Genomic DNA, 26,458 nt, shown 5'->3' with positions numbered 1-26,458 from the left:
ATCTATATTTAAACTGCTGTATTTAATTTTAACACCAAGCAGGAGAGAATTTAAAAACTAATTTCCTTCCCTCAGACCCTAGGAAAAATACTGACATTATTATAAAATAACCAAGTTACATTTTCTTTTTTAAAAATCTAAACAAACATAAAAACCCTCAAAAAATTCTCATACACAAAGCTATACATAAACAATACATAAAGCTTTATACATGGCATWCTAAAAATGCACAACACAAAAAACAAGCTAGTAGATTATCAATACAGCAGGTTATTTCCCTAAAACTTCATTGGGCCAGCAGCCTATATCTGGAACCAACACACTGACATGGTCATCTGGAAGCAGTTTGCCTAAGAGAGAATCTTCTTTTCCTACAATGCAGTAGCAGTCACAATCCCAAGTATCAAGCCAGCCATCATCAATAAATAGAATGAACTCTGAGCWACCTGGTGTAGTGGGAGATGTYCGTGCCCACGACAGAGGAGCTGGAGCCAGAGGGTCTTTAAAGCCCCTTCCAGCCCAGGCCATTCTATGATTCCATGGGAAGGGAACATGGCAAGAACAGTCATGCACTACCTTTCTTTTTTTAAACATCCTCCCATCTCTGTTTCAGAGAGAAATGAGAAATCTGTCTATGGGTTGGTTTATTTCTTTTTCAAAGCATGAAATGCAGGCTAAAGAATTTAATTACTAATAGTTGACTACGGCTAGTAGGTGACACCACGGAGAGCTAAAACATTCAAACTTAAGAACTGAAAGTGCAATCAAAGTAGCAAAAGCATGAATCTAAYATCAATAAAATAATAAAGGAGAATAATTTCAGAATTTTGATAAAGCTGTGAGTTTACTATTTTTAAGGAACCGGGAAAATAACAATCCCCATCACCTGGCCATGTTCTAGAGTGAAATTTAAGGGAATACTTCTTCATATATACAAACTAACCCTTTCCTGTTTACTAGGTTTGGCGCGGAGATTTTGCTAAGTATATATTACAACCTATTCCTGCAAGAAGGAAGGAGAAGAAAACACTCAGTGTATATCCAAGTTTCTGTTTGCAGAGAGGTGAGTAAAAGACTCTACTGCATGTCTTACRTGGTAAATCAAACCACATAACTAAATTTTGAGCAGAGATTTATACCAGCAAAGTTCACTCACTGTTGTGCTGTGCAAACTTAGCACTCTGATTCAGACATGGGACAATTTTGTTTCAGTGCTTTTTACTTGGCTGGTAACAAGTTTAGAGGAGCGACACCCAGGGCAGTGCTCAAAAGCGCTTAAGGAAATAAAGACCTCACGTACCAAAATAAATGATGTGATGCTGAGTGGAAAAAAAAAAAAAAAAAAAAAGGTAAAAAACCTAACACTCTTCTCCATTTACCACCAGTAAGTGGTGATTGGTATCAAATCAGAAGGAACTACCGTCGTTTGGAGTCCTTATTTAAGCAGTTTTTGCTTCCTGCTGTATTGCAGCTCATCTTCCCCCTTTTTCCTTCCTGAACACAACACTGTAGTATTAGATTTCAYCAAGCTGATAATACTGGACCGTGCCTCCAGACCCCTCTAGCGGGTCCTTCCGCACCTGGTGGTTCGCTTCCACTCGCCCCTTTTCCCAAGCCCACCCCCTCCCGGGAGCCCCGGCGCGGTCCCACCTGGGCRCGATGGCAGCTCCCGGCGCCACTCCCTGCGGAAGGCCGGGAGGACGGCGGGGCTCAAGGGGAGAACAGAAGGAGATGAGCGAAGCGCGGGGGCGACCGGCCCGGCTCCCTCTCCCTCATGGCGGCGGAGGGACGGGGGGAAGAGGCGGCCGCGCCGCCCGGCGCTCTCGGCAGCGACGCTCACCTGAGGGACGGAGAAAGGCCGGCAGCGGCCGGGCGGGAAGGGCGGGATCGCAGGGCGGCGAGCACAGGCGGCGAGGGGGCGGCGGCGGCTGCCAGAGGGCACCGAGCAGCCCCGTCCTTGCGGCCGCCCCTCGCCCCGCGCCGGTGCCCGAGCGCCGGGGCGGCGCCTTGGAGCGCAGCCGGGCGGGACCCGCGCTCCGAGCGCCGCCTCGCGGCGGGAAACGTCACGGCGGCTTCTCGCCGCACGCCGGGAGTTGTAGTCGGAACCGCGGTCCCGGAGCTGCCCCAGCGCCCCGGACGCCGCCGCTCCCCCCGGCAGCGCTGCGGGCTCCGCACCGCGACCCCGCGCCCCGCCTCTGCGGCCCGTGCCCGGAGCGCTCCCCGGCGGGAGGCGGTGCGGGCGGGCCGGTGCGCGCCTGCGCGGGAGGCGGCGCCGGGCGGTGAAGTTGGTGGGAGCGCCGGTGATAAAATGGTAGGTTGTGCGAGCCGGGGGGGAGGGGAGGCGGCGAAACCGGGAAGGGGGAGCCTCAACAACCCCCGGCCTGGCGAACCGAGCGCCCCCGCACCTTCCGCCTCTCCCCTCCCGCAGAGCCGGGTCCCGTTGCCCTGCCCGGGGAGGGAGGGACGGCGCCAGGCGGGGGGAACGCGCGGCGCGGGGACACGGGGACGCGCACCCCCCGTGTGGAGTCGCTCTCCCGCCGCCTCCTCCGCCGGGCCGGCAGCGGGGAAGGTCACCGGGGGCGGCGGGGGAAGGGAAGGGGCCGGGCACCGCCGCGGGTATTTCGAGCGCAGGCAGCCGGCGCAGCGCGTACCTTTCCCTTTTTTGGGATTCGGGCTGGCGGGGCAGGTCGCCGGAGCTGCGAGTCCCCCGCTCCCACCGGCCTCTTSCCGCCGCGGGACGCGGCAGGTGCAGCCTCAGGAGGTGGGAAAGGTGCGCTACAAATTCCCTTGCCGGGTCGGAGTGGCGGGGTCGGCCGGGGCTATTTTGGGAAGGAAGGGTTCTCCCAGTGCCTCTGCAGCAGCCTCAGCGCTTCCCTGGGGTGTGCGGTGCGGTGACATTAGCGCTGGGAGAGTGCTCAGGAACGGCTGAGCTGTGCCTGGGTGCGAGGTGCGCATCCTTGTTCGGGGGCCATCAGCGAGGAGCCGTGCTGGCCGCAGGAGGTGCAGCCTTGYCCCGGCCCCCAGGGAAGGTGCGCGGGTGCCGCTGCCCGCTGCGCTGGCACTGCCCGCGGGTGAGCGCTAGGAACCGTGCTACGTGGCAGGGGAGCGGGCTGGAGAGTCGAGCGTGTCTCTTATCGCTTCAAATAATTCGGTGTTTCGTTCCGCTAGAAATAGCTAGAAAATATCCCTAAATGCCTGGCGTTTACTAGGCTTGAAAGAGGACATGGGTTTTACTTTGGTGTTGTTGGCAGAGTCCTCTGTTTTGAAGTGATTATCGCTAAGTTTGTTGCCCAAAAGAAGTTTATATAACTGAGGAAGATCTAGGTGCAGAGACTAGCTAAACCTTCATGGAAATTTGGAGGCAGGGTGGAGCTTGCAGCCAAAGGATGATTGGTTATTTACTTACCAAAGTATGCTGTAGTTATTTTTTGCACCTTTTCCCTTCTAGTCTACACATTCGTTGTATTTAAAAAAACCTGCATGTTTCTTCTTCTATTAAATTGAAAAATCTTGTAGGAAAGACCAAAATCCTTATCTTGTTTACATGATGTGGTTCTTGTCTTAGGATTATCTATAGTCGAGGTGTCAGTGTCCATATGGGTACAAGAGATAAACAGTGAACCCAAAGATGGTCCCATGTTTGCTGCTCACTGAGTGAAGATTCAGTTCTCTTTTAAGAGACCAGKACCTTTTCCATTATACCTGATGATCTAAACTGTAGCGGGGAATTTCTCTCTTAATTGTTGACCCAGAGCAGGTGTTAAGTATGGTTTAACAAAATTGGAATATAATAAAAATGGAGTTTGAGTTAAGCTGTCTCCCTCTTCCATCTTCATGTAAAGAATAATGTTGAAATATGTTACTAGCAAATTTTCTCCCTATCAAATGCCCATTGCTACCTCTTGGGTGTTCCAGAAGATTAAGGATATTGTGCCAATATGGTTACTGCAATAGAGAGAATCCTATCACTTCCTATATACTACTGTAACAGGTTTTTATGTTGTTTAATGTATTAACAGTATAAACATTTTTCAGAGATTAATTAAAGTTTTAGATCATATTTACAGCAATCTTGTAGTCCCATTGTAACATTCAGCAGTCTCTGATATGTCCACTTCATCTATTTTGTTTTTGTCTTACATCTTCTCTTGGCCATGTTTTATAACATAATTGTGTGAGAAATTATTCTGCCTTTTTCAGCTGATGACTTAAAATAATTAAACTTTGCATTGTTAATTGTTGCTAAGAAAATATTAGGAAAACTTGAGTATTTTTTTCTCCGTGTATGAAGAACTTATACAGAATTTGAGAATCTATAAGTTGCACCTTTTTAATTTTTGTTTTTTATAATCACTAGGCATATCTTTCAGAAGATAACCATATTGTAATATGATGAAACTTGTGTTTACTGCTGTTACAGAACAGAAAAAACGTCAGCATATGTGAGCAATAAAGCAGAAATACAAGTTTGTTACTGACAGAATATGTGCTGCTAAAAATGTACATATAGATGCTGTCATTTCAATTTTCAGAAGAAAATGCTGTCTATTTAACTGCAGAAGAACAAGGCTTTGTCTTCCTGTAATTCTGAAGTGAAAGTTGTCATCAACAAGAAAACTAAAACCTTTAAAAGATAGGCATTAGTAGTAGAATGCTGAAACAAACTTCTGGATTAGCTTCATTGGCTTTCCTGCTTCTTTTGCATCCCAAAGCATAAGCTTAAATCGTCCCAGAAGGACAAGGTCCGCCAGTTTATGGCATTTACCCAGGCTGGTGAAAGGACTGCTATATACTGCTTAACACAGAATGAATGGAAACTAGAAGTGGCAACAGACAACTACTTCCAGAATCCAGACTTGTACTGCAAAGAATCCATGAAAAATTCAGTAGACAAGAAGAAATTAGAACAATTGTATAATCGATACAAAGGTAAGGTCTGGTTTTTTGGGTTTTGTTGGTTGGTTGGCTTGTTTTTTTTGTTTTTTGGGGTTTTTTCTTTGTTTTTGTGTATTTTATTTCTTTTAAAAATTACATTGTTTGGGGGTTTTCTACTTTTCTCTCTACCATTTTTAAGAAGTTTTAAATAAAGCTCGCTAGCTTTTGCTTCTCATTATCTGTTTGCAGTAATAAGGTGAGAATGAAAAAAGATTTTAAATGCTCTTAATGATCTGTACACAACTTCTGTAGAGATTTCTGTAGACTTTAAAAGTAGGATATTAAACCCATAGTGAGGAAAAAGTGTCATCTGTCAAACAGGGCAGTAAAGTTTATTATTCAACTTCTGTGATTTATTGCCAATGGCTGCTATTAAATATGTGTATGATATTCCATGGCAAAAAAATACTGTTATTATGCTAACATTTGTGGGAATTAATTCTGTTCAGACAGTAGTGTTTCTATATATTTCAAAAACTTTTCAGATAACATTACATCTAGGAGTGTGACAAAACAGCCAAATAAGAAAACTCAAAACTACATCCTTATTTCATTCCTTCATGCTGGCATATTACAGCAAAGGTGATGTGCCTGTTCAGAGAGGCTTGGAGGAGCAACCACAGGAAAGTGGATTAAAGGCAGTTACATATTTTCCAAATTTCATTTTACAGCATTTTTACAAAGAGCAGGAAAAAAAGAAAAAATATAGGCATGTAAGAATARGAATGTACATGATCCAGGTGATAGTGTTTGCTGGACTGCGGCCATCTGACATGAGTGTGTGCATTGTTCATTACATGCTGAAGCAGTGCAGGCTGGAATCATTGCTAGCTCCTGTTGAAATCCATACATCATGTTTTAAAACATGAACTCTTAACCACTACTCAGCTATGATTTTATGCACTTTTCTACTAGAAATATATGGCATGCATTGTATACACTTTATCCTGTTTTTATGATGATGTTTCCACCATTTTTGTTCCTCTTTATGTAATCTGTTCTATTTTAGTATAGKGGCTCTTTAATACTTTGTTATTATGTGGTAATGAATTGTGTAGGGACAAAGAGATAGCAATGCTATAGCATTTTCTTCAGGAAAACAAAAACAGACAAAACTCAAGAGAACCATGTTTTGGTTTGTGTATGCATATGTGTATGTTTACATATATGCATATGTGAGTGTGTACATATATATGTATATATAGCATATACATGTAACTGAATCTTTTGTCTGCTCCTTAAATGTCAGTCTTGGAGATTACTGGGTCAAAAATACACATTCAAATTTATRAATGCTGTTAAGAATATCTAAAATGGAAAAAAATTGTCACAAATGTTATTTGTGATTCATAATTTCTAGCACCATCTGACTTTTGTGAAAGGAAGTCTAGCCAGATTATGTCTGTTTTAGTTACCACCACATCTTTGCAGTTCTAGCACTTAAACACTGAAGTAATRTTGTAAACTTCAAAGACTTCCACAAGATTTGACAAAGAGCATAAAAGTTTTTGTTAAGTACCTTTCCTTTTTTCCTATCTGGCTTAAACCTGGGTCATGGGCCCCACAACAGTAAGGAATTCCTTTGTTCTACAAGGCCTATGGAATATTGCACTATACTTGAAATCTGAGATGAAATGTCTTTTTCTGGCTGTGTTTYTGTTAGTTTTTCTACCTGTTTATCCAGATACTCTGTCTAAACAATAATTGCATTTTTGTTCCCAGTTGCCTAGATGGTGTGAAATACGATAGGGATGAAAAGTCCTTGTTGAAATCCATTAGAATTTTTCCACTGGTTTCAAGCCAGTGCACATCTTGCCTTTAGTTTTTCAATTATTCTCCAAATGCACAGGGACTGTTTTTTTACATATCTTAGAACTAGTTGAATAGATATGTTTACTTGTTATTTGGGATCAAAGGTCCCTGAATTATACAGTGGGTGTAATTCTTTGTTTAATGGATATGAGTCCATTTGCCAAATGAACTTCCTCTCTGGAATTTACCACTTCTTTCACTGTAGTATTGGCTGGAAAAGTAGAAGAGATTTTAGCTTAAGAATTAAAATAAAAACGTTTTATCTAGGCTTGATGGCTTTTTTGTTGGTTTTTTTTTTTTTTTTTTTTTTTTTTTTTTTTTTTTTTTTTTTTTTTTTTTAGTAAACTCATTTGATCAGGACTTAAAAATAGCATGGTTGAAAATGATAGCAATTTAAGAGGTTAGTCTTAAATCTACTCAAGGGACGTTTTTCTACATAGCCCAACTTGTGATACTGAAATGTCTTCCTATCAAAAGCTGGGGCAGACAGTTTTCTGATTTGTAAAGTCTCATACTTTGAAAGATAAAGGTGTGGGTTTTATTTTCTTTTGTTGTCATTTGTTTTTTTTTTCTTCTCCAGTAATTTAAGTTTATGTGCCGGGGGTTGKTTGTTTGGGTCTTTTTTTGAGAGAGAATTTTGTTACAGAATGATTATAAAGCATTTACTCTGAGGTTGGTAGTTAGGAAGTGCCCTTCCGACATAGAGAAGGTACTACTTGGGAAATACTATGTTTCACTTGTACTAAAATGTGTTCAATTAGTTTAAGACTCTGTTATTCTAAGGCATTGTTTGAACAATGTTTTGGTGATTTTCYTGACTTTTAATTAAACCCCAAAATGTTTAAATGTGGTCCTTAAATAGGTATAGTATATATCCGTATATCATCATCAGGAAAAAAAAAATCTGTGGTCTTATGTGGTAGGTGTGGTTTTGTTTGGCTTGATTTTGGGTTGCTTGGCTTGATTTTGGGTTGCTTTTCTTCTTTTTAAGTTTTAATACATGGTGACCAATGCAGATATATTGTACATTTCGATGTGTTTACCAACTTTACTGTTTCTAAATGTAGGCAGCATCTCCTGAGTTAATTCAAATATATTGTAGAGGGAGAGCAAAACTATTTTGTTGATATTAGCGATAAGTTCAGGAAAATGTTGCAAGCCAATCTCTATAAAGTTTACAGAATACTTAATCTGTTTACTGATTCTCTTTTAAAATTACGTAGACTTGAAGTGAAGGTTATGAAAAAATGGAAACCTGTGTTACGCAGCACATCAGAGTTGTCAGATGATTATTCATTAATATCTTTTGTAAATAATTGTAATTCTCCTCTTTGTGTTTTGAACTGCAGATCCACAAGATGAAAATAAAATTGGTGTTGATGGGATTCAGCAGTTCTGTGATGATTTAAGCCTGGACCCAGCCAGTATCAGTGTTCTGGTTGTGGCATGGAAATTCAGGGCAGCTACTCAGTGTGAATTCAGTAAAAAGGAGTTTGTTGATGGCATGACAGAGTTGGGGTAAGTATCCACTTCTGCATAATGTAAGGCCTGGACTCTGTTTCTGTTCAAAACACTTTCAGTTAAATTGTGTGAAGCTTTGAAAAGCTGGTGAGGCTGGTGCCAAGCCTAACAGGTGCTAAATGCCTGTAGTGTCTTGTCTTCCTTGAATTGGTGCTTTACTTCAAAGCCTTAATAATGACCATAGTAGGGGGGAAGCCAAACAATTTCCACCTGTACAGTGATGGAGTTGGATGGATACAGATATMTTTTATGTAGTTCATGGTAAACATATGCATGGTTGTGTTAAGGATTTGAGTTGGACCGCCTGCTGTTAAAAACTGAAAGTCATTGGAGGTGTGTGAAAGGAAAAAACTTTCAGTGTTGAAGCAGAAAAGAAATAGGAAAACAAAAAAGACCCTTCAGTTCTTTCCCTTTACCTTGCYACCAGCAAACAGACCCACCTTTCTTTTTGTCCACTTTAGCACCCATACTTTTCTCTCTTTATCCTAGATACTTCATTTCTGCAAAATATCTGTGAGAAATTGAAATAAAAATGAGGATATTGGTAGTAGAGAAGATTAGTTCAGCTGTGATGTAACTGATAAAAAAGACTCCTTCCTGGATGGAGCTGTTTTGGATAATGAACTTTGAATGTTGCTTCTATTAAGCAATAAAGTCAAGCATTTATCATTCTAAAATAATACTTTGTGTAGAACTTTTCCTTGCAAGAGGAGCAGCATTTCTAATATACAGAGATGTCAAAATGATTTATTTTTTAACAGATTGCAATGAATAGGTGTATAATTACAGTTTATTACTTGTAGGTGTATAATTACAGTTTAWTACTTGTTCATGTTTTTTGTAGCTAAACAATTTTATTTGATGTTAGAATGGCACCTTATCAATACATTTTATGACAGAACAACTTCTAGGAAATATGATAGTTGTTTCTTGAGCAGGGATCTTAGCAGTCTGATGTTACTGACCTCATCAGTTACTGATTTCTTTTTAAGCTTTCCTTTTTAGGGAAGGGCATTCATAAATTGTGATTAAATAGCCTCTGATACCATCTGAAGTTCACTGCTTTATTTTGTCCCATTGAGTAGCTTTGGATAGAAATTGCAAGAATAATTATGATTTTCTAACCAAGGACAGAAATCAAGTAATCATGCCATTATATTAAAGGTTGCCCGCATTTTATATTTTTTATCACATAAGTGATTGCAAAGATTTTGCTAAACCACCTAGCTTTTGGCTTGGATTTTGTTTTTTAACTTGATTGTCACATTTATGCTATGTTCTTTTGACTGTCTGTCACATTCCACAGTCTTAGCTTACCTGTGCCAGGCTGTTAAACACTTTGCCAGCCTTTACGCTATCATTCAAGGCTCATTTTTTTCCTAGGTTTTATTCTCAGGTGTTCTAGGATGGGGAGAGAATGACTGCACCTCGTAGTTAATTTAGTTGGAAAGTCCTCTAATGCTAAGATGAACTGTAAAAACACCATGKGAAGCTCTTCGTTGAAAAGAGCAGGGAATAAGCAATGTCTATCTAGATTAAATCAAAGTGCCACACACTTGTGTTACAACATCTGTCTAAAGGGAAGGAATAACAAAGTTCATTGAGGYTTCTGTGTTCAAGAACAGAATAGCATCTGTTCAGAAATTCATAAAGAGACAGAAAAAAATTTAAACCATTGAATCCTGTTTGCATTGTGTACCTAATGGATGCCTGTATACAATGTTCCACTTAAAATTCTTTAGTAAAGGCACGAGTGTTGTATTTGCCAGAATGCTATCCACAAAGATACTTATTTTTATATTAACAACTATTTTGTTTTGCTCTGAAACTAAGCCATAAAAAGGYGGGGGGAAAGTAGAAAGAATTTTTAAATAATTGCGAATAATGTAATCTCTTTTCAACAGGTGTGACACCACAGAAAAACTAAAAGCTCTATTGCCAAGACTGGAACAAGAGCTAAAGGATCCAGTAAAGTTCAAAGATTTTTATCAGTTTACTTTTAACTTTGCTAAAAACCCTGGACAAAAAGGTCTAGGTAAGTAGGAAAAAATTAAGAAAATGTGTTCAGTCAGTGGAATCTTCCRAACACTTCCAGTACTCCAATAGTGTCATTGTGATTGGATAGTAAATTCATTATTGATTTCTTTCACTGACTAATCTTTTCCATCTTTTTCATTTAATMTCTTCCTAATGTCCCCTTGGTACAGGTAATTTAATGGGCTTTCCTGCCAGTATTGATATTCTCTCACCTCTTGTCCAAAGAAGTTCCTGCAGTTCTTAGAGACCTGTCAAATTTTATTTTTTAGTAATACTGAGCTAGTGAGCTATTTGTGTTAGGAGCTACTGAAATAAGATGTCCATATCAGCTCAGGAAGAGGAATAAAACTGGGCAAAAGTTACTGTTTTACCCAGTTTTTGTGTAAAGTTTAGAAGAAGAGTATTATGGACTTGGTGTAAAACTAGTGAATAAAAATAGGCATTGTTTGTAAAGCATGAACTGTTATTTTTCATAAAGCTTGAGATTTTTCCAATCCGTGCCGTGTATTGCTAGAGTAAAAGTGAGACTTGTTTTAAATTCCAGTGGGTTTTCTTTTTCCTTTAAATCAGAAACCTCTAATYTGTGAATAGATGAAAAAAAAAAGTAAGATGAAATCCACTATCTTTTCCAATTTATGTCCACTTTCAGAAGTTACTATGTAGTAAGGAATTAATGCTTTTGCATGTGGAATAGCACTGTACCATCAGCACTGTGCTTTGTGCTGTTGGGTGAGAAGTGGTTTGTTGTTTTTTTAGGGGGTTGGAGTTATTTTCTTCTTTACCATAGCCATTTTAAATCTGTGTTTAAGTCACTAGGAAAGTTGATACATGTTTCTCTAAAGAACTGTTGGGAGAGCAGAATGTTGATTTAAAGCTGAACCATGGGCTTTAAATTTTTCATTTCATGTGTCACTTTCTTGTGGCTCACATGCCACTTTTCCTGACACAAAAGTGAAGTATTCTTGTAGTGACTCTGTGAGGTTGGTTGGAATTCTAGACCCTTAACTAGTCTTCATTAAAAAAGTTTAGTACTTACCTTTTCTGCAAATTGAAAGTCAGTTACAGCTGAGGTTGGAATTTATGGGATACCTAAAGAAATATTACAAATAGCTTCTTGTTTTAATTAGATCAGTTCCAACATGAAACTCATGAACTTGGGCAGTATATTTCAAAAGCTTTTTGCCTAAACCTGTACCAGGAGTGCAGGAGGGAAGACAGCCCAACCCAGATTTGGAACTAAATGTACTGTTTATTTGACAGTGAGGAGGAAACTTACTTTTTTTCCATTACTTCTTTTTTTTTTAGTATTAGGGGCCTTTTTAAAGAAAGGTGTTTTATTGCCAGAAAGTACCAAAGTTCCTTCTTGCACTAGGAGTTGAAGTATTAACAGGAGAAAGTAAGAAGTGCCAAAACTGAAGTAAAACTTATACTGTAGAATTAATTGATTGGAATTGTTGCTGATTTCAGTTTTCAGGAATTTTAGTAATTTCTATAATATTTATAGTCTCTTAATTTCTAGTACTTAGTTCTTACTTGTCAGCATCTTGGTGACATTCTTCATCAGGCTTTTTCTGGTTTTGCTGAGATTATTCTAGATAGTAAAGAAATGTGAACAGATGCCACTGTTCTTACTTCAGTGGAGATATACCATATTTCTTGTATCACCATAGATCGAGTAGAAAGAGATGGCTGAGCAAACCTATGGACTAATGTGACATTTTTGAGTGATTGAGACCAGTGATAGCTTACCCAAATAAAAATTAACACTGTATAGGTTTAGGGCTGGATTCTTTACAGGGAATGCCATCATAGGGGAGCAAAGAGGTGAAGRAAAGAAGTTTACAGGTAGGTATTTGTAATAACCACAGAAAAAAGCAGTATGTTGTAAGCAAGGAAAAATATTCAACCATTTACTTTACTGGAGTGTCTATATGAGCTGAGATTTGGTTGCTTCAGCTACATTTAATACAGATTTAGGTGGTTTTGTTTTTTGGGTTTTTTTTTTTTTAATTTTGCATACTATTCTCTGTATACTTTTACATATTTTCTCCTGGAATGAGAAACTGTCCATCTTTGCTCCCTGTCTCCAGGGGTATTTGGTATTTGTGTCCAGTGTGTGCCCTGTTGTCAAGGAAATGACGGAATTGGTATCAGCCATATACAAAATCTGTTTCTCTCTTGCTCAGTTTGGAGCTTTTACTTTCATTAAGTCCAGATAGTTAAACAGAGTAAATAATTAGATTTGTTACCAGCTGAGCTCTGTCTAGGTCATCTTACAGTGTTGATCTCTCCTTCTTCCCCACATGCACATTAGATCACAGTCAGTCAGTATAGGATGGTGCTTAGCTCCTGCCCAAGCTGCTTGCATTAAAGTCTTTCTGGTGAATTGTAACTTGGAAACTAAGAGGTCAGCAAGTTTATGTCAAATAAAGGATAAAAGTGAATGGTTTTAATTAATGAAGCAGAAATAATCTAGGAATTGTTTGCTAAATTTCAGTTGCAGAATATTTTAATGTAATTTTCATAGGGTCTGAAGTATTTAGTGCTCTTTCTTATTATGTTGGGATCTTAAATCACCAAGTCTGTTAACTGTACTTATTGTTTAGGGGACTGGTCTAAAAGATTATTGTTTGATTCTTGAATATACACATGACCTAYAAATGCATATATTTGAAAACTAAGCAAGTTTGACATAGTGCCAGTGACAAATGAGGAATTTGTATTCTTAGCAGATTGTTAATAGAAACCTTATATAAAAGAAGGTGTAATTAAAATTCCTTCTGTTGGGTTCTTCAGGTTAAGTGCCAGTGCATCTTTTTTTTTCTAATAGAAATAACTCTTGAAAAGAGAGTTTACCAGAAATGTGCCTGTGATAGGCAGACTGTGTTGCACATTATTTTTCATATTTTTTATCTTAGCATATTGAAACCATAGGAAATGAGTGAAATATCTCTGAAATGTTCAAGCAGCAATGCTTTGGTTGAGTCATGTTCATTGCTCCTTAAATACATTAATACATTTCAGATTACTTTTGTTTTAAATCTGTGTCTGCTGCTTTAAGAAGTGATATGCAACAGTTATTGCTTTATTTATTGTCCATTCTCATCTGAAAAACATTAGGAAATAGTGATTCATGGGTTCATTTTTAATATGCCAGGTGTTCTTTAAATTTAAAAACTGAGAAATACTTATGTAATGTATTTCCTTATGCCAGACAGCATCAACATCTACCAAAACCATTCCTTGCAGATTCTTTTCTAATCAAATGCTCAGTGGTATGCTGTAATATATACTAACTTGCCTTTTTAGTTTCAGTAGGTATCAGCAAGATATGAGGTCTGATTTGTRCTGGTCCTCTGGCTGAGTTTTGGAGCCATTGCCTTCACAAAATAGAATCTCAAATTTTTGATGGCAGGTTTCATGCATCTTTGTCCATCTTTGCTTAAACCTATTGTTAGATTTTTTTTTTCTGGCATATAACTTAAATCTCTGTTTCTGAATTTTCCAGTTTAATACTTTAGCCAGCCAAAGTAAATACGCAACATACATTTCGTTAGAGTGAATATCACCTTTTTATATATTTGGTGATTACATATGTATCTTCCCTTAGTCTCTGGACCTGAGTAAAACCAACTACCGTGATAATATTTATCTTCTAGCTCTCTGATATTACAATTTTGTCTTCCAACTCTTTTTTTTCCTTTGCAATCAAATGGATCTAATTTTCCCTTGTTTTGTWGTACTCAAACAAGCCAGGTACTTTCCACGTGTCTTAGATATTTTGCTTATTGTCTTCCACCCTTTCAGGTTTGTTTATGCTTGATATTGTCTGCAGTTTGCAATCTGTTTTACTATTGGGTTTCTGCAGCACTGCAGTGTACCCAGTTAAGTCTGATCTTGTATTTSTGCAGTTGATTACTCCCACTAGCTATATGACCTTGCACTTCTCTTTGAAGAAATCTTTCTTATTTACTTCCCAGTGGTTTTCTAATTTTTTCCAAATAATTTTGAATTCTAATCGTGTTTTCTTTCATGCTAGACATTTTTCAGGTTTTGTATAGGTTGCAAATTTAACACAAGTTTTCTTCATTGTATCATCTGAGTTACATAAGTATTGGGCAGTGTTATATACAGGACTGACCTGCTTGGACGAGTTACTCTCTCCCAGTTTGGCAGAGAATTACTGAGGTTCTTTGAGAATTTCTTWGACCTTTATGAGGTTTCAGATATGGTAGGTAGCAGTTTGAGATTGCTTCATCATACTGAGTTGAACTTCACAGTATCTGGCTTCACTTTGGGCAGCAGTGCTTGAAGACTGAATTTTAAAAGTTATTTCTAAAGTAACTGTCAGTTGTCATTGAATCTTTTTGCTTGGAGCATATCTTTGAAAAACATCCCTGTGTGTCCCAGACTTGTTTTCTTTCCAGAGTTATCAGCAGGACACAGTATCTTTTATCACACCAGCTGCCATTTGTAAGATGGGGAGTGGGGAGGCACAGAAGCCCCTCTTAGAAGTCTTTTTGGTGATAGAAGAATTTTGATGGTATCTGACACAGCTGACTTCATTATTCAGTGGTGATTTTGCTCCAAGAAAGTGATCTTGGAGGGTAGAAGTGTGAGAAGTGTGTGTGGTTGTGTGTTTTATTTATTTTTGGAAAAGCCTATCTTCCCTTGATTTTTAGTTTCTTCTTCTTCTCCAATTCCCCTCAAAACCAATGCAAGAAATCCTGCCCTTATGTGATTAGATGGGAAGAATCCTCTCCAATAAACTAAGTTACATYTGTTCTGTCATTCCCTAAAATAGACACAGAATTCAGTACACCAGTACTCATTCCTAGAAATAGGACTGCCTTTTATAGGAGTCTCTTTTCCACAGTTCATGTGGTGACAGTAGGGAATTTTTCTTTCTCTTTGTATCTGCAGGACTTCTGTCACTATAGTGTCATCCTACTCAAATGTTTACATTTACTTTTATTATCAAATGCAAGTAGAATGCTTCAGTCTGGACACATGCTGTTCAAAGAAGTGAAAATAGTAGCAGTTCCCCAAGGTGATCTCTTGTGTAAGGAGTGAGATGCAGGAGGCAAAAGCAGTGCTTAAGATCTGCCATGATGATCTTTGAGCAGAAAATTATGTGCTGATTAAGGTTACTCAATGCCCACCTATCAAATGCCTTTCAAGTACATCTGAATAGATTTGATCATTATCAAAAAAGACAGTGGATGCTTAAACTGTTAAGACTGTGACTGTCTAAGTGGTAGACAGAATTCAGGAAAAAGCCAGCAAGGTTTCAACACAGCAGTGCCATCTCAACTACTGCATGTTAGATATATCAAACGTGATCTGCATTTTGTTTATATATTTTGAGGGAGTAGTTTATCAAGTTATTTGGTTTGCCAGGAGACTTTAAAAGAATTATTACTGATAACCATAATTCTGTCTTTAATCTGCTTTCTCGTGTTCTTACTACTGCATATAGTACAATAAATCTTTAATTTTTGTGTGGTGCAGGTTTGGAGAGGTTTATCTTGCCTTCTATTTCCAAGGTTTAGCTTTTCTACTGCAGTCTGAGTGAACTTTTGTATCCTAGCTCTTGTTGATAATAAGTGTACTAGAGAATAGGATTATAGGTCTTTTGTCATGTTGTGTACAGAGCAGTTCAAATTTCTAAGGTCACTTTCAAGCTCAAAACATGGCCTTTGCTCTATCTTCTTTTTTTTTCTTTTTTCTATTTTTTGAACTTGATACTTGCTGTGATTCTCTTACTGGGTCTCCCTTTGAGCCCCAAAATACATGCTCTGGAGTTTCTTACAGTTTGTTTCAGCCCCAGGGAGGAGCTTAATGCATTCTTCCATGGTCTTTACCTTCCAACGTGGAAACAAAACAACTGTTTGGTCCTTCATCACTTCTTTGGGATCCCTTCGTCTGCTTGCTGGCTCAAAAGGTTGTGCTTCCTTCTCTCTGCCAGTTTCCTGGGATCAAGCAAGAGATGAAAGATGAGGAGGGCATTCAGACTTGAATCAAATATTACCTCAAGACCAGACGAATGACTATCTTTGCAGCCGGTATGTGGACTTCAAGGAGGTTTCCTCTCCTATAAGCAGATGAGTATAATGTACTCTTTTTAATTGAAGCAACATCAGCTTTGGATTTTATCATAGCAGTATCTCAAGATTCTTTGAAGAGATCCTTAGACATGAGGGAAGGATATTTTTTCTTTCTATTTTGTTTTCTTTTTTTACTCCCCCCCACCTAGTTATCAAGATTTCCTCCCCTTTCAATAAAGAATTAGATGAAGATTTAGATTCACATGCTATTTGTAGGAGTGGAAGAACTTGAGGAAGGTCTGTAAATGAATTTACATTTATTTTGAAAGAGGTCTGTGAATGCTGTATTTTAGGTGTTCCTTGATCTGTGTGTATGGTTCTTGTTTTATTTTTGTTCACATTTTTCATGCCAGTAGTTTAAGAGAAACTTGATGTGAAAGAACTATTTTGATCAGTAAAAGTGTAGCATAATTGCCAGTTCTAGTAATGCCTCATTGATTCTTTTACTCGTGTTTGGACCTTGTTTGGAAAATGTATATTCAGTCAGCTTTAAGTCATCGGTTTGTCTGAATTGTACATGGAGAGATTTTCAGAGGTGAAAGGATTTTGGAACTGGCTACTATCAGGTTCATTAGGCTGCCCTCAAACTTATGTTCAGATGACCATCTCCTAAGTCTAAGTTGCATTCCAAAGCAGTTAATCTGGTTTTGTGCTGTTAATGCTTATGGTGAWAAACGCGAAAGGTTCTGCATGGAATCAGGCTGCTTCAGCATGGCAGATGCTGAGACAAAGCTAATGAGCACAGTCAGACCCTGCTCAATTCCTGCAGTGCTCTTCTGAAATCCTTGTGCTGTGCTTTACCATTCCTCCCTGTCCACCACAGGCACAGGCATAGTCTGACACTGCGTTATCTGTCCCCTAACACAGGGCACYGGGAAGCTCTTTGCTTACGTCTTTGCAGGGATGAGTGGATCCAGCTCAGCTGAATCCTGAGTTTAGCCATGATCTGTATTTGTATCATYCTCCTTACTTGTTTTTTTCACTTCTGTCTATCCTCTCTGGGGGAGCTCCCAGTTGCAACTACAGGCTGTTTTGCTCTAAGCTTTTGGCAATTCAACKAAGTCTTTTTTAGGTTCAATCATGATCATATTTTCTTGCTATTTTGCTGATTAGGAAAGAAGAAACTAATTCTTGTGTCTGTGTTCTTAGCAATTTGGAGGCCAAAGAAGACTCTTAAAAATCATTCAAAAATTAAGAAACAACAAATTTATTAACYCACTGAATGTTGCAAGTATTCATTTGATGCTTATTGGTCAGGCAGTGTGACAGTCCTGTCATTGAGACAGATTGACACCAGTTTCCACTGTTCCTACATCTGCATCAGTTTCAATACAGTGTTGAGAAATTATATCAGTAATTCAGGTGRTAATATTCTGTCAGTTTCAAGCATGAACTGATCTTGTTGGTAGGGCAGACTGAGAGCTGGAAAGCTCTATTTGGCAGAGGATAACGAGTGAGTACTGCAGTCCCAGAGGGCGGTTTTGGCACAGCAGGTCTACATGAACTGCATTTCATATTCCTCAGAAATCTTTCTCTCTAGCCAATTCCTCACAATCTGTTGATTTCTTTTTTTGTTTGCACACTTCCTTAATTTCTAATGTTCAGTGACTTCATTGCCCTTGTCTAAAATCATAGTAAAGGCATGAAGAGCTTAATTTGATTCTTATTTTTTTTCATACAGCAATCTAATAATGGTTTCTTTTTCTTTCATAACAAGATAAGCATTTGATCAAATCTTGAAAGTAGACACAGGCTGTATTTCTCCTTCTGCATTAAYTGTGCTATTTATTATCACTTCAAGTTTTCTGTTCAGTCAGGATAGAAGAGGCTGAGGTTTTTGAAAAACAATCAGAATGAGGTTTTAATGTTTAGGATGGATCATACTGCATGCAATATACTATTTCTGATTGGGAAAAACCTTGTTTAAGGGTCTGCATGACATACAACTCTCACTAGATATTGACATTAAAATATTTCTGGGATGAAAAGAAAGATCAAAGTACTGTRTCATGTACAGTGTATGATGTGGTATTTTTGTGATGTTCTTTAACCATTTAGCAAYTTTGCTTTAGATATGAACATGGATGCTAGCAATGAAGTCTCTTTTAAATTGGTCCTTGTCTATGTGTTTTCAGAGATCCATGCATCTGTCTTTTTCTGTTTATAAAACTTACATTATTCTGTCATGTGGGTAGCATATATTTTGGTACAAAAAACCCAGAATATTCGATAGTTGTAGTTTGATATTTATTGTAATGTTGCCTTTGTATCTATACAGCATTGAAATAGGTATTCCTGAGACTGCCTAAGGAATTCTGGCCTTGCAAAAGCATCTTCCTGTGGGAATGCAGAACTCTTATGGCATAAGGGATTTTCTTTTTTTTTAGTATCTATCAGTGCAGCACTAATTGTAGCAGATACAGTCTCCACAGCTTTAGTGTTTATTGATACTGCTGTCAGCATCCTAATGCAGACTTTTAACTCTGTAACTAGGTCTTCCCTTTAAAGCAGAAAAATCCTCTTTTTTATCCTCTGTGCCAAGTTGTTCAGCCTAGRTAGGGAATTTTCTTCAACGACAGTGTAGCCATATCCCCTGAGATTGTGGCAAACCTCATGTACTTTAAGAGTGGGTAAACTGGCACCATTACCAAAAGTCATAGCCCCACCTTGTCCTTTTGGTCAAATAACACTTGTGCTAGTTGGTGGGTTTGTGGGATTACAGTTAACCAGATAAAGAAGACAGACTTTTTTAGTTTTTACCTTTAGCAAATTTTACCAAGATCAGAACTTTCCTCCTTGTGCCTAATGGGAAGAGCAGTTCCATTGTGGACCTATTTCAACCACTATAGAGCATCGTCCTCAGTGGGATATGCATTTGTCATATATTATAGCAAGTAACTTCTGTGTCTTTGTGCAGGAGAATTCATGGGCAGACACATGTACAGTGTACCTCAAGTATCAACCTAAGATGGTTTCACATGTATTGCGTTRAATAGAATTTTGCAATAATCAAGTTCACCTTAACATAATACTGACTTGCACAAAARCCAAGGAAGTGCTATCTCTTCTTTCCCTTTTACCTCTTCTTTTGTAGCACGTTTAATCATCTTTGTTTCTCTATCTGTACTTTCTTCCTTTTTCCAAGGAATACTTCCATCAGAACTATATACTTTCCAACTACTGAGATATTATTTCTTCAAAGTGCATTTTGCTTAAAGTTGTCATGTGATAGATCTGCCAGATTTGCTTGGAGAGGTTGAGTCTTCATAAAGAAGCCTGAGTGAATGGGATCAAAAACAGTCACTTCACAGTGAAGTGTAGAAACTGTTAAGATTTTTGAYGTTTCTCCTTTTTCATTCTTTTTTGCTTTTCATTTGGGATARGAGATAAGAATAATTAATCTGCATATCTAAGTAGCAAGTAAATGCTATTAATTACTCTACTTATTTTTTTTGTGAAAAGTGAGCATTGTGGMCAAGACAGGAAGAACTGAAGGAGGTTTATTGAATGTAATTCAATTTCTGTAGTGAAGAGTACTGATCCTAATAGGACAAACACGGGCAGCACTGTCCCTGTGTAGATAGGTACAGGCATATTGCATTTCTTTATGTCTTAACTGCTCCACTTCATCTGGGCCCCAGCTCAGTCTGAAACAGGGACTCTAGGGACATGGCTGTGTTAAAATCTGGAACATCTCTTTCAGATGTGAAACTTGRTTTTAGGTGAGAGTGTCCTTTGGTTTGTAGTGTGRCGTGTACAATTTCAAAAACTATTCYTCCTTCCTGTAGGTKCRGGTCAAGTTTCTGTCTTACCTGCTATCACAGTACTTTCTCTTAAGCTTCATGTTCTGTTTATACTTCCTTTACACTGAAAGTTGAAATATTTTTGTGGTTTAAGAAAGGCTGTGCCTTACTTTGTGGTTGTCCAGCAATAATCATGTACTTAGTGCTGTTACCTGCGGGAGCAAGCACCAAAGCCATTAGGTATTGTGAGCTGCTGAGGATGAAAATAGGCCTTCAAKGAAACATCCTTTCTACCCTTAAGCTGCATCTAATGTTGCTCCTGCCTTTCTGCTGGAATATGTGGTGGTGCTGTATCTGCCGTGAACCCTGCTTTCAGATCCCTGGTCATGATGCAGAATAAGGGCTGCTTTCTTGGACTTGTGTTTTCAGTACTAGGTGTAGGTATTTGTCTATTGAATGATTCCAGAAGAAGAGAGTTATTGTTGTAAGAGGGTCTGTAGAATCATAATACCACAGGCAAAGGACTGTTTATCCCCTTTTGTCTTTGAATTCCCTTCAAATCAAGTATGTCCGAAATGTGATAAATTAAGAGGAGTTGACATCTGTGGATTTAAATGTTTATGTTTCTATCTATGCCGTGTTTGTGCATATGTATATATTTTTCTTTTTTGATTTTCAGAGTTATGAGTAACAATTTTGTTCTATTTCTGTTCTGTGAAATTAGCTTTAATTTTGCCCTAGTGGATGGTGACAAAAACRTTTCAGTCTTAATGACTTTGACATTCAATACAAAATTTATACTGTTACTGCTTGTCTTCTACCTTTTGGGTCAGGGAGAGTAGAAAAAAATTCCTTGAACATCTTTTTAGTGATCTAAAAAAAATATTATTCATTTGTATCATAATATACTGGATGTAGCATTAATAGTTTTACCATAAGGAGCTTATTTCTTGTAATGTGCTGTAATATTTACRTGTTGCTTTATCTCTTACAGATCTAGAAATGGCGATTGCATATTGGAATTTAGTCTTGTCAGGAAGGTTTAAATTTTTAGATCTTTGGAATAAATTTTTGTTGGTAAGTAACTGTATCCATACTGCCTATCCTATTCCAATGTGCTTCCAATGTGAAAAAGATAGGATATCTCAATACTTCCTTTAAACATTTTCCTCTTTGAAAACTGATGTAAAATAGTCTCAAATCAAACCAGATTAAATCTTCTCTATAATTTTCTAAATCAGAAGACGAAAAAGGTTGCAGCAAGTGATAGAGTATTCTGCTTGCTTAATTCTGCATGCTCCTACTTAGGAAAGTTCCTGCATGAAAGGAAGCCGTGAGAGTAGCACCACCAATGGAACTGGTGCTGCTGATTCTCGAGACAGCCTTTTGTAGTACTAATGMATACACTCAGTCTTTTTGAATCAGTCGTAACAGAATTCAACTTCAYAGACATACCGTTTTCAGCAAAATTTCTTGCCTGAGTAATTACTTTGATTAATTTTTTAACTAATAGATGTGAATGAATCTTGACAGTTTTCTTATTACTAGTGCAGTTCTGTGGYCAGTGGAGTAAAGATGCATAAATCAAACCTTAGAAATTGAAAAATATAAAGGACCCAATTCACTCATCCTTTTTTCTACATTATATAGATATGCCATTTCAGAATTCAAAGTTACATCATATATAATTTATCTCGATTTTCTTTTTCAGTTTATCCTTTAATTTGTAGTTTAGGGGAAATAAGTCTCTGCATTTTTATCCCCCAGTGCATAATGGGGAAGGTGTACTTTTTTGGAATATTTTTATGAAGTTTTTTTTCTAAATTTTTAGGCAGTATATTGATTTGAATCACTGAATATTGTAGCAGTTTCATCAAGTGGACTTCTGAAAGCATTTCGTGTTTTAACTGCCTTAATACAGTTTAAAACATCCAAATTCAGATCTAYAGATGTAACTGAGGAAAAATCTGCAAATTACAACCTGGAATAAAGTGTSTTACTTTAGAAGAAATATTTAACCTGGATATTTAATTCATAAGAAATATTTAAATTAAAAGATTTCAAACTAAGAAGGAAGCAAGTTGGAACTCTTTCAGATGGTTTTTTGGGTTTTTTTTTTAAGATAAAGAAGATGAAGAAATGTTTGTAAAATATGTATCTGTACATCTCAATATAAAATACTACTGTGGAATTTGGATTGAACAGTAGTGGTTTTCCTCCATACAGGAACATCATAAAAGATCAATTCCAAAAGACACTTGGAATCTTTTGTTAGACTTTGGAAATATGATTGCAGATGATATGTCCAACTATGATGAAGAAGGTAAGCAGTACGTGATTAAAAAATGGTACAGTGGAATTAAAATATTGGCATAAATGTACAAGAGAGCATCTTGGTGCCTCATATCTGGATTTGCTTACTCTTCAAGTGTCATTGCCAAAATAGTAGCARTAAGGTTAACTAGTTTGCTGTAATCTGAAAACAGAAGTAAAGATACAGTCACACCATGATAGAATTTTACATTATTTGAATGTGTTATGATACAGACCTCAGTGAAACAATGTTTTGTACAAAATTTTTGCTCACCTAAATGCAGTTTATTCTCTGTTACTAATTCTGTTTTGGAATGTGTGCTGAAGAAAGTCCTTAGATATGACAGACTATAATTAGAATGCCATGGTTTTGCTATCAACTGATGTTTATATCTGTAGTGTGGAGTTTTATGCTTTAAATRTATTTTGGTTGTCTTAAGAACTATTGCTGCAAGACAAGATTCAAATTGGAATTTATTAGTTAGATGCTCTTTTCAAGAATTTTATCATGTTACACAGACTAAAGCTAGAGTAGGCCAGACATGTCAAGGTGAGCTTCTAATCCTTTGCTTTTATAGACGACACCAATTTATTGCTGATAATGGTAGACTAATTTCTCAACTGCTTGACTTCTCTGTAGGAGCATGGCCTGTTCTAATAGATGATTTTGTGGAATACGCACGACCAGTAGTCACAGGAGGAAAACATAAAACTTCCTAACCCCAGATTGTCAGTACGGACTAAATGAACTGCACTGGGTAATGAAGATTTGTTAGCTGGTAACTGTGCACATTGGTGCTGGCTTCAGTGGTCGCGATGACATTCTGCAGACAAAACTGAAATTCCTCCTYTCTGCCTAAAGGAAATGATGACTGACTTGTGGACACTTCAAGAACCAACTCAGAAGATAGTCCAGACTGTTTGTAGGCTACTGGCTTCAATTATTGTACTGGTTGTATCATATAGGATGTAGATTTTGCATGATTTTATACTTTGGAGAAGTTTAACTAGAGGCCATTTTATTAAAAAGTTTTGACAGCACAGCATGCCATTCAGTTCATAATCCAAAGTGAACACCAGCAGTTACATAAATAAAACTGTATTATATTGTACTTATATTAAAAGCAGTATTTGTGGTATATAAATTAAATCCCTAAATAAAACTTATGCAGTATGTTGTATTTTTATAAAAGTTAGTTCTGTGGATCTGTCCTAATATAGAATTGCAAAAAAAAAAAAGCCCAAACCAACTAATCCTTTTTTTTTTTTTTAACTTGTTGCCAAAATTTTGAATTTGTATTTTGACATCCTAGATGTATACAGTGATTACATCCAGCCTTTTGCTTTCTTCCAATGAGTTCGACTTCCTCATTTTTCTTCTTGAAGTGCTAGGACTTGTAACAATAGTATTGCTGAGAACATTCTCCTGCTCTGTGCTGTGTTGCAACTCCAGCTTTTTTTAGTAACCATTTGAAAGTAGACATTAAACAACCAAAGATGCTTTCATAATTCATGTTTGATTATCATAATTCAGTTAGTCTCCAATTATGTGTTTTATTTATTTTTAATAAAGAACTGATGGAATATGAACTTTATTTGTAGCTTGAAGCATATCATAAATTCTGCCTAAATGTAACATAGTTGTAAATTCAGTTCCTGGCACTTCTCACGGAAAATAGATGTGAATAAGCCCAAAGATTTAACTAATTTGCTTTGATGTTGGAGAAATATTTAAGGGTAAGGAGACTCTTTATATTAATGATTTTAAGTATTCATGCCTGTGGATGTGTTGTGCATTCAGTTGTATGTATTTAAGGGGAGAAGAAAGCAAATTAATGTAGTTTCAGTGATCTCAAGGCTGGTGAAATTGGACGAGTTTTCACCAAATCTGAATTTGTTCAGTCAAATCGTTTCTCTCCTTTTGTCAGCCACTGATTATGAAATGCACAGAGGTGTCAGTCTTCTGTTTCTCATCAGTGTCTTCCACTGTCTAAGCACAAAAAAGTTTTACCAGAAACTATTCAGCATGTCTTCGCACAGGGCTCTTGCAAATGCTACCTCATCAAAATGAGCTTGTCACAGCCACTGTAAAAGTTTGTTAAAATGAAGAGTTGCTAAAGAATGTGTAAAGTTATGATCAATATATTTTCTGTATTTAAGGCTGAATAGATGTGAGAATTTTGGMGAAAATAGTGCACTAAGTATATAAGTTATATGTTTGGATCATTGAAGTGTTGCATGACAGCATACTATTTTATTTTGTAGCTGCCAGAATATAAAAGCTTGTAGTATTTTCTTAAACCCTAATATTTTCCTAAACTCTAATATTTAGAGTTTCTTACAAGCAGTCAGCTTTCATTATGTCACTACAACCTGCAAGGATGAGTGTACATGCTGCATACAGAGACTGCCTTCATTCTCCTGCTTGATAGCGTTTCAGTTGGGCATGATGTTTAAAAAGCAAGATGAGGGAAAATATGAACCAAATTAGTGAATTTTCTCTTAGTAAGAGCCTAGCAAGCAAGTTACAAATGCCCTGTGAGTGATTTGTTGTGAGTATTTGTCTTTTTTTGTGAGCGTCAGCCTTGCCCAAGCAGCCGCCAGGTGTCAGCGTCTGAGTCCGCAGCTCCGCGCACTCCTGTGCAGAGTAACCCACTGAGCTTATGGCAAATTACTGCTTTCTGACTGCATCTTTTTAGAAGGGCAGTTGTGTACATAACTCMAGGTATTCTACAGAAGTCAATGGAGAGCTAAAAGTAGTGTTATACTCTTTTTGCTGCTTTTGATTTATGTGTGCTTCCTCCCCAAAACAAGCCATTTCTATAGTTGTCCCATAGGCTTCTCAGAATGTGTAACATCTTACAGCATCAAGTGCATTTATCTAGCCAGAAGCAGTGGAATGCTTGTTAYTCAAACAATTGCCACTTAAAATATATAGATATAATATAACTGACCAGAAGTAGCTTAATTTATTGGTATGTGATGTACCTGAAGTTTCATAGCACTAGAGCTTGGGAAACATTTTGCTCATGACAAGAGCTCCATCAAATCATTCTGATGAACCTTCTACCTTTCAAAATAAATAGAGCATAAAAAATGCATGTGGGTTGAGAGTTTTTTTCCTCGTTAATCTGAGCAAGAAGGRAAGTGCTTAGCCCAGTATTCAGAGTGTTTATATATATATATATGTACATACACATTTACTTAATTACTCTTAAACCTCATTTCTGTGAGGATCCTTCATGAGCAACACCTTCTAGCAGAGGAAGACTGGGCAAAATATTCCAAAKATAGTAGATGCTCCTTGTCAGCCAGCTTTTGAGGTTTGCTGTACTTTTTCTTTTGTTCATCCTGGTCTTCTATGCATTTTACATCTTATGTGTTTTTTATGTTCCCATACGTAATAGCATGGAGTAACACCTTCCCACTTAAACAGTCATTAAAAATGCAGGTAAACTGCTTTCACCTCACAAGTTCCTTATGTATTTTAATAATTTGCTGCTGTCCACAGTTCCACTTTACAGGGTACTCTGGCTCCCATTTTAAGTAAGCTGATACAGTGGTAACACCTAGGGTGCTCAATTTATAATCCTAAATGGTACAGATGTCTTCAAGTTGTTCGGTGCATACAGTATTACTTCACAGATACGCTGTATGTATTTTTAAACTTGGTGCCAAGTTGTTTGGTTTGAAACTGAGCCATAGGATTTGTACTTGCCAATTCTAAATTTAAATGTAATTTATCATGTGTGTCATGCCAAGGAGAGCAAACCTGCAGGCATCTGCTCATTCAATGCACCTGGGAGATTTGCTGCTGTACGTGCGTGTATATTTTGTGGCAATGGAAAAAGGAATAAATGGACTGTCAACATAAAGGATTGAAGTCAGTCATGTGAGATGTCTGTATAGTTTTTGTCAGCTTTCTGCTTCRGAARTCTTGCTCTTGTGGGGGTTTTTCTTGTTGTTTTCTGGTTCATTTATTAGGTTCTT

At 37.8% G+C, this 26,458-nt stretch overlaps 2 protein-coding genes across 9 annotated transcripts in view; one reads left to right on the top strand and one right to left on the bottom strand.

Annotated features, from left to right (window-relative positions):
• TMCO3 (transmembrane and coiled-coil domains 3) overlaps nucleotides 1–2,193 on the bottom strand; it is a 33,744-nt gene extending 31,551 nt beyond the window's left edge. For 2 of the 5 annotated variants that reach the window (XR_008965176.1, XM_057363577.1), the window contains exon 1: nucleotides 1,841–2,192. The gene's annotated coding sequence lies outside the window, so the exon portion shown is untranslated. Of the gene's footprint in view, nucleotides 1–1,840 lie in introns of all 5 variants that reach the window. The other 3 variants (XR_008965177.1, XM_057363572.1, XM_057363568.1) reach the window with 3 other exon arrangements.
• On the top strand, nucleotides 2,158–26,458 carry DCUN1D2 (defective in cullin neddylation 1 domain containing 2). 4 transcript variants are annotated; one of them, XM_057363624.1, is made up of 8 exons: nucleotides 2,780–3,447; nucleotides 3,814–3,815; nucleotides 4,713–4,929; nucleotides 8,097–8,265; nucleotides 10,173–10,303; nucleotides 21,150–21,232; nucleotides 22,382–22,478; nucleotides 23,109–26,458. In XM_057363624.1, the coding sequence occupies exons 1-8, from the start codon at nucleotides 3,348–3,350 to the stop codon at nucleotides 23,186–23,188; spliced, it is 879 nt and encodes a 292-aa protein (XP_057219607.1). In that variant the 5' UTR covers nucleotides 2,780–3,347; the 3' UTR covers nucleotides 23,189–26,458. The 4 variants fall into 4 exon arrangements, with proteins under 4 accessions (XP_057219582.1, XP_057219591.1, XP_057219599.1 ...); XM_057363599.1 differs by lacking the exons at nucleotides 2,780–3,447; nucleotides 3,814–3,815 and adding an exon at nucleotides 2,158–2,311 and having other exon boundaries at nucleotides 23,109–26,452; XM_057363608.1 differs by lacking the exons at nucleotides 2,780–3,447; nucleotides 3,814–3,815 and adding an exon at nucleotides 2,162–2,311 and having other exon boundaries at nucleotides 4,358–4,929; nucleotides 23,109–26,452.

Source organism: Malurus melanocephalus, unplaced genomic scaffold (assembly GCF_030028575.1).
Source record: "Malurus melanocephalus ecotype Western Australia unplaced genomic scaffold, MMel_1.1 scaffold_1, whole genome shotgun sequence".
Classification (NCBI taxonomy): domain Eukaryota; kingdom Metazoa; phylum Chordata; class Aves; order Passeriformes; family Maluridae; genus Malurus; species Malurus melanocephalus.
Note: the sequence above shows the minus strand (reverse complement) of the source record. Positions and strands in the feature narration are given on the sequence as shown.

Bases quoted from the DNA above. Each gene is read 5' to 3' on its own strand.
- DCUN1D2 (XM_057363624.1), top strand. From the start codon at position 3,348: ATGGAAATTTGGAGGCAGGGTGGAGCTTGCAGCCAAAGGATGATTGGT. The intron at 4,930-8,096 runs GTAAGGTCTGGT...TTTGAACTGCAG, and splicing joins ATTGTATAATCGATACAAAG to ATCCACAAGATGAAAATAAA. The intron at 22,479-23,108 runs GTAAGCAGTACG...ACTTCTCTGTAG, and splicing joins GTCCAACTATGATGAAGAAG to GAGCATGGCCTGTTCTAATA.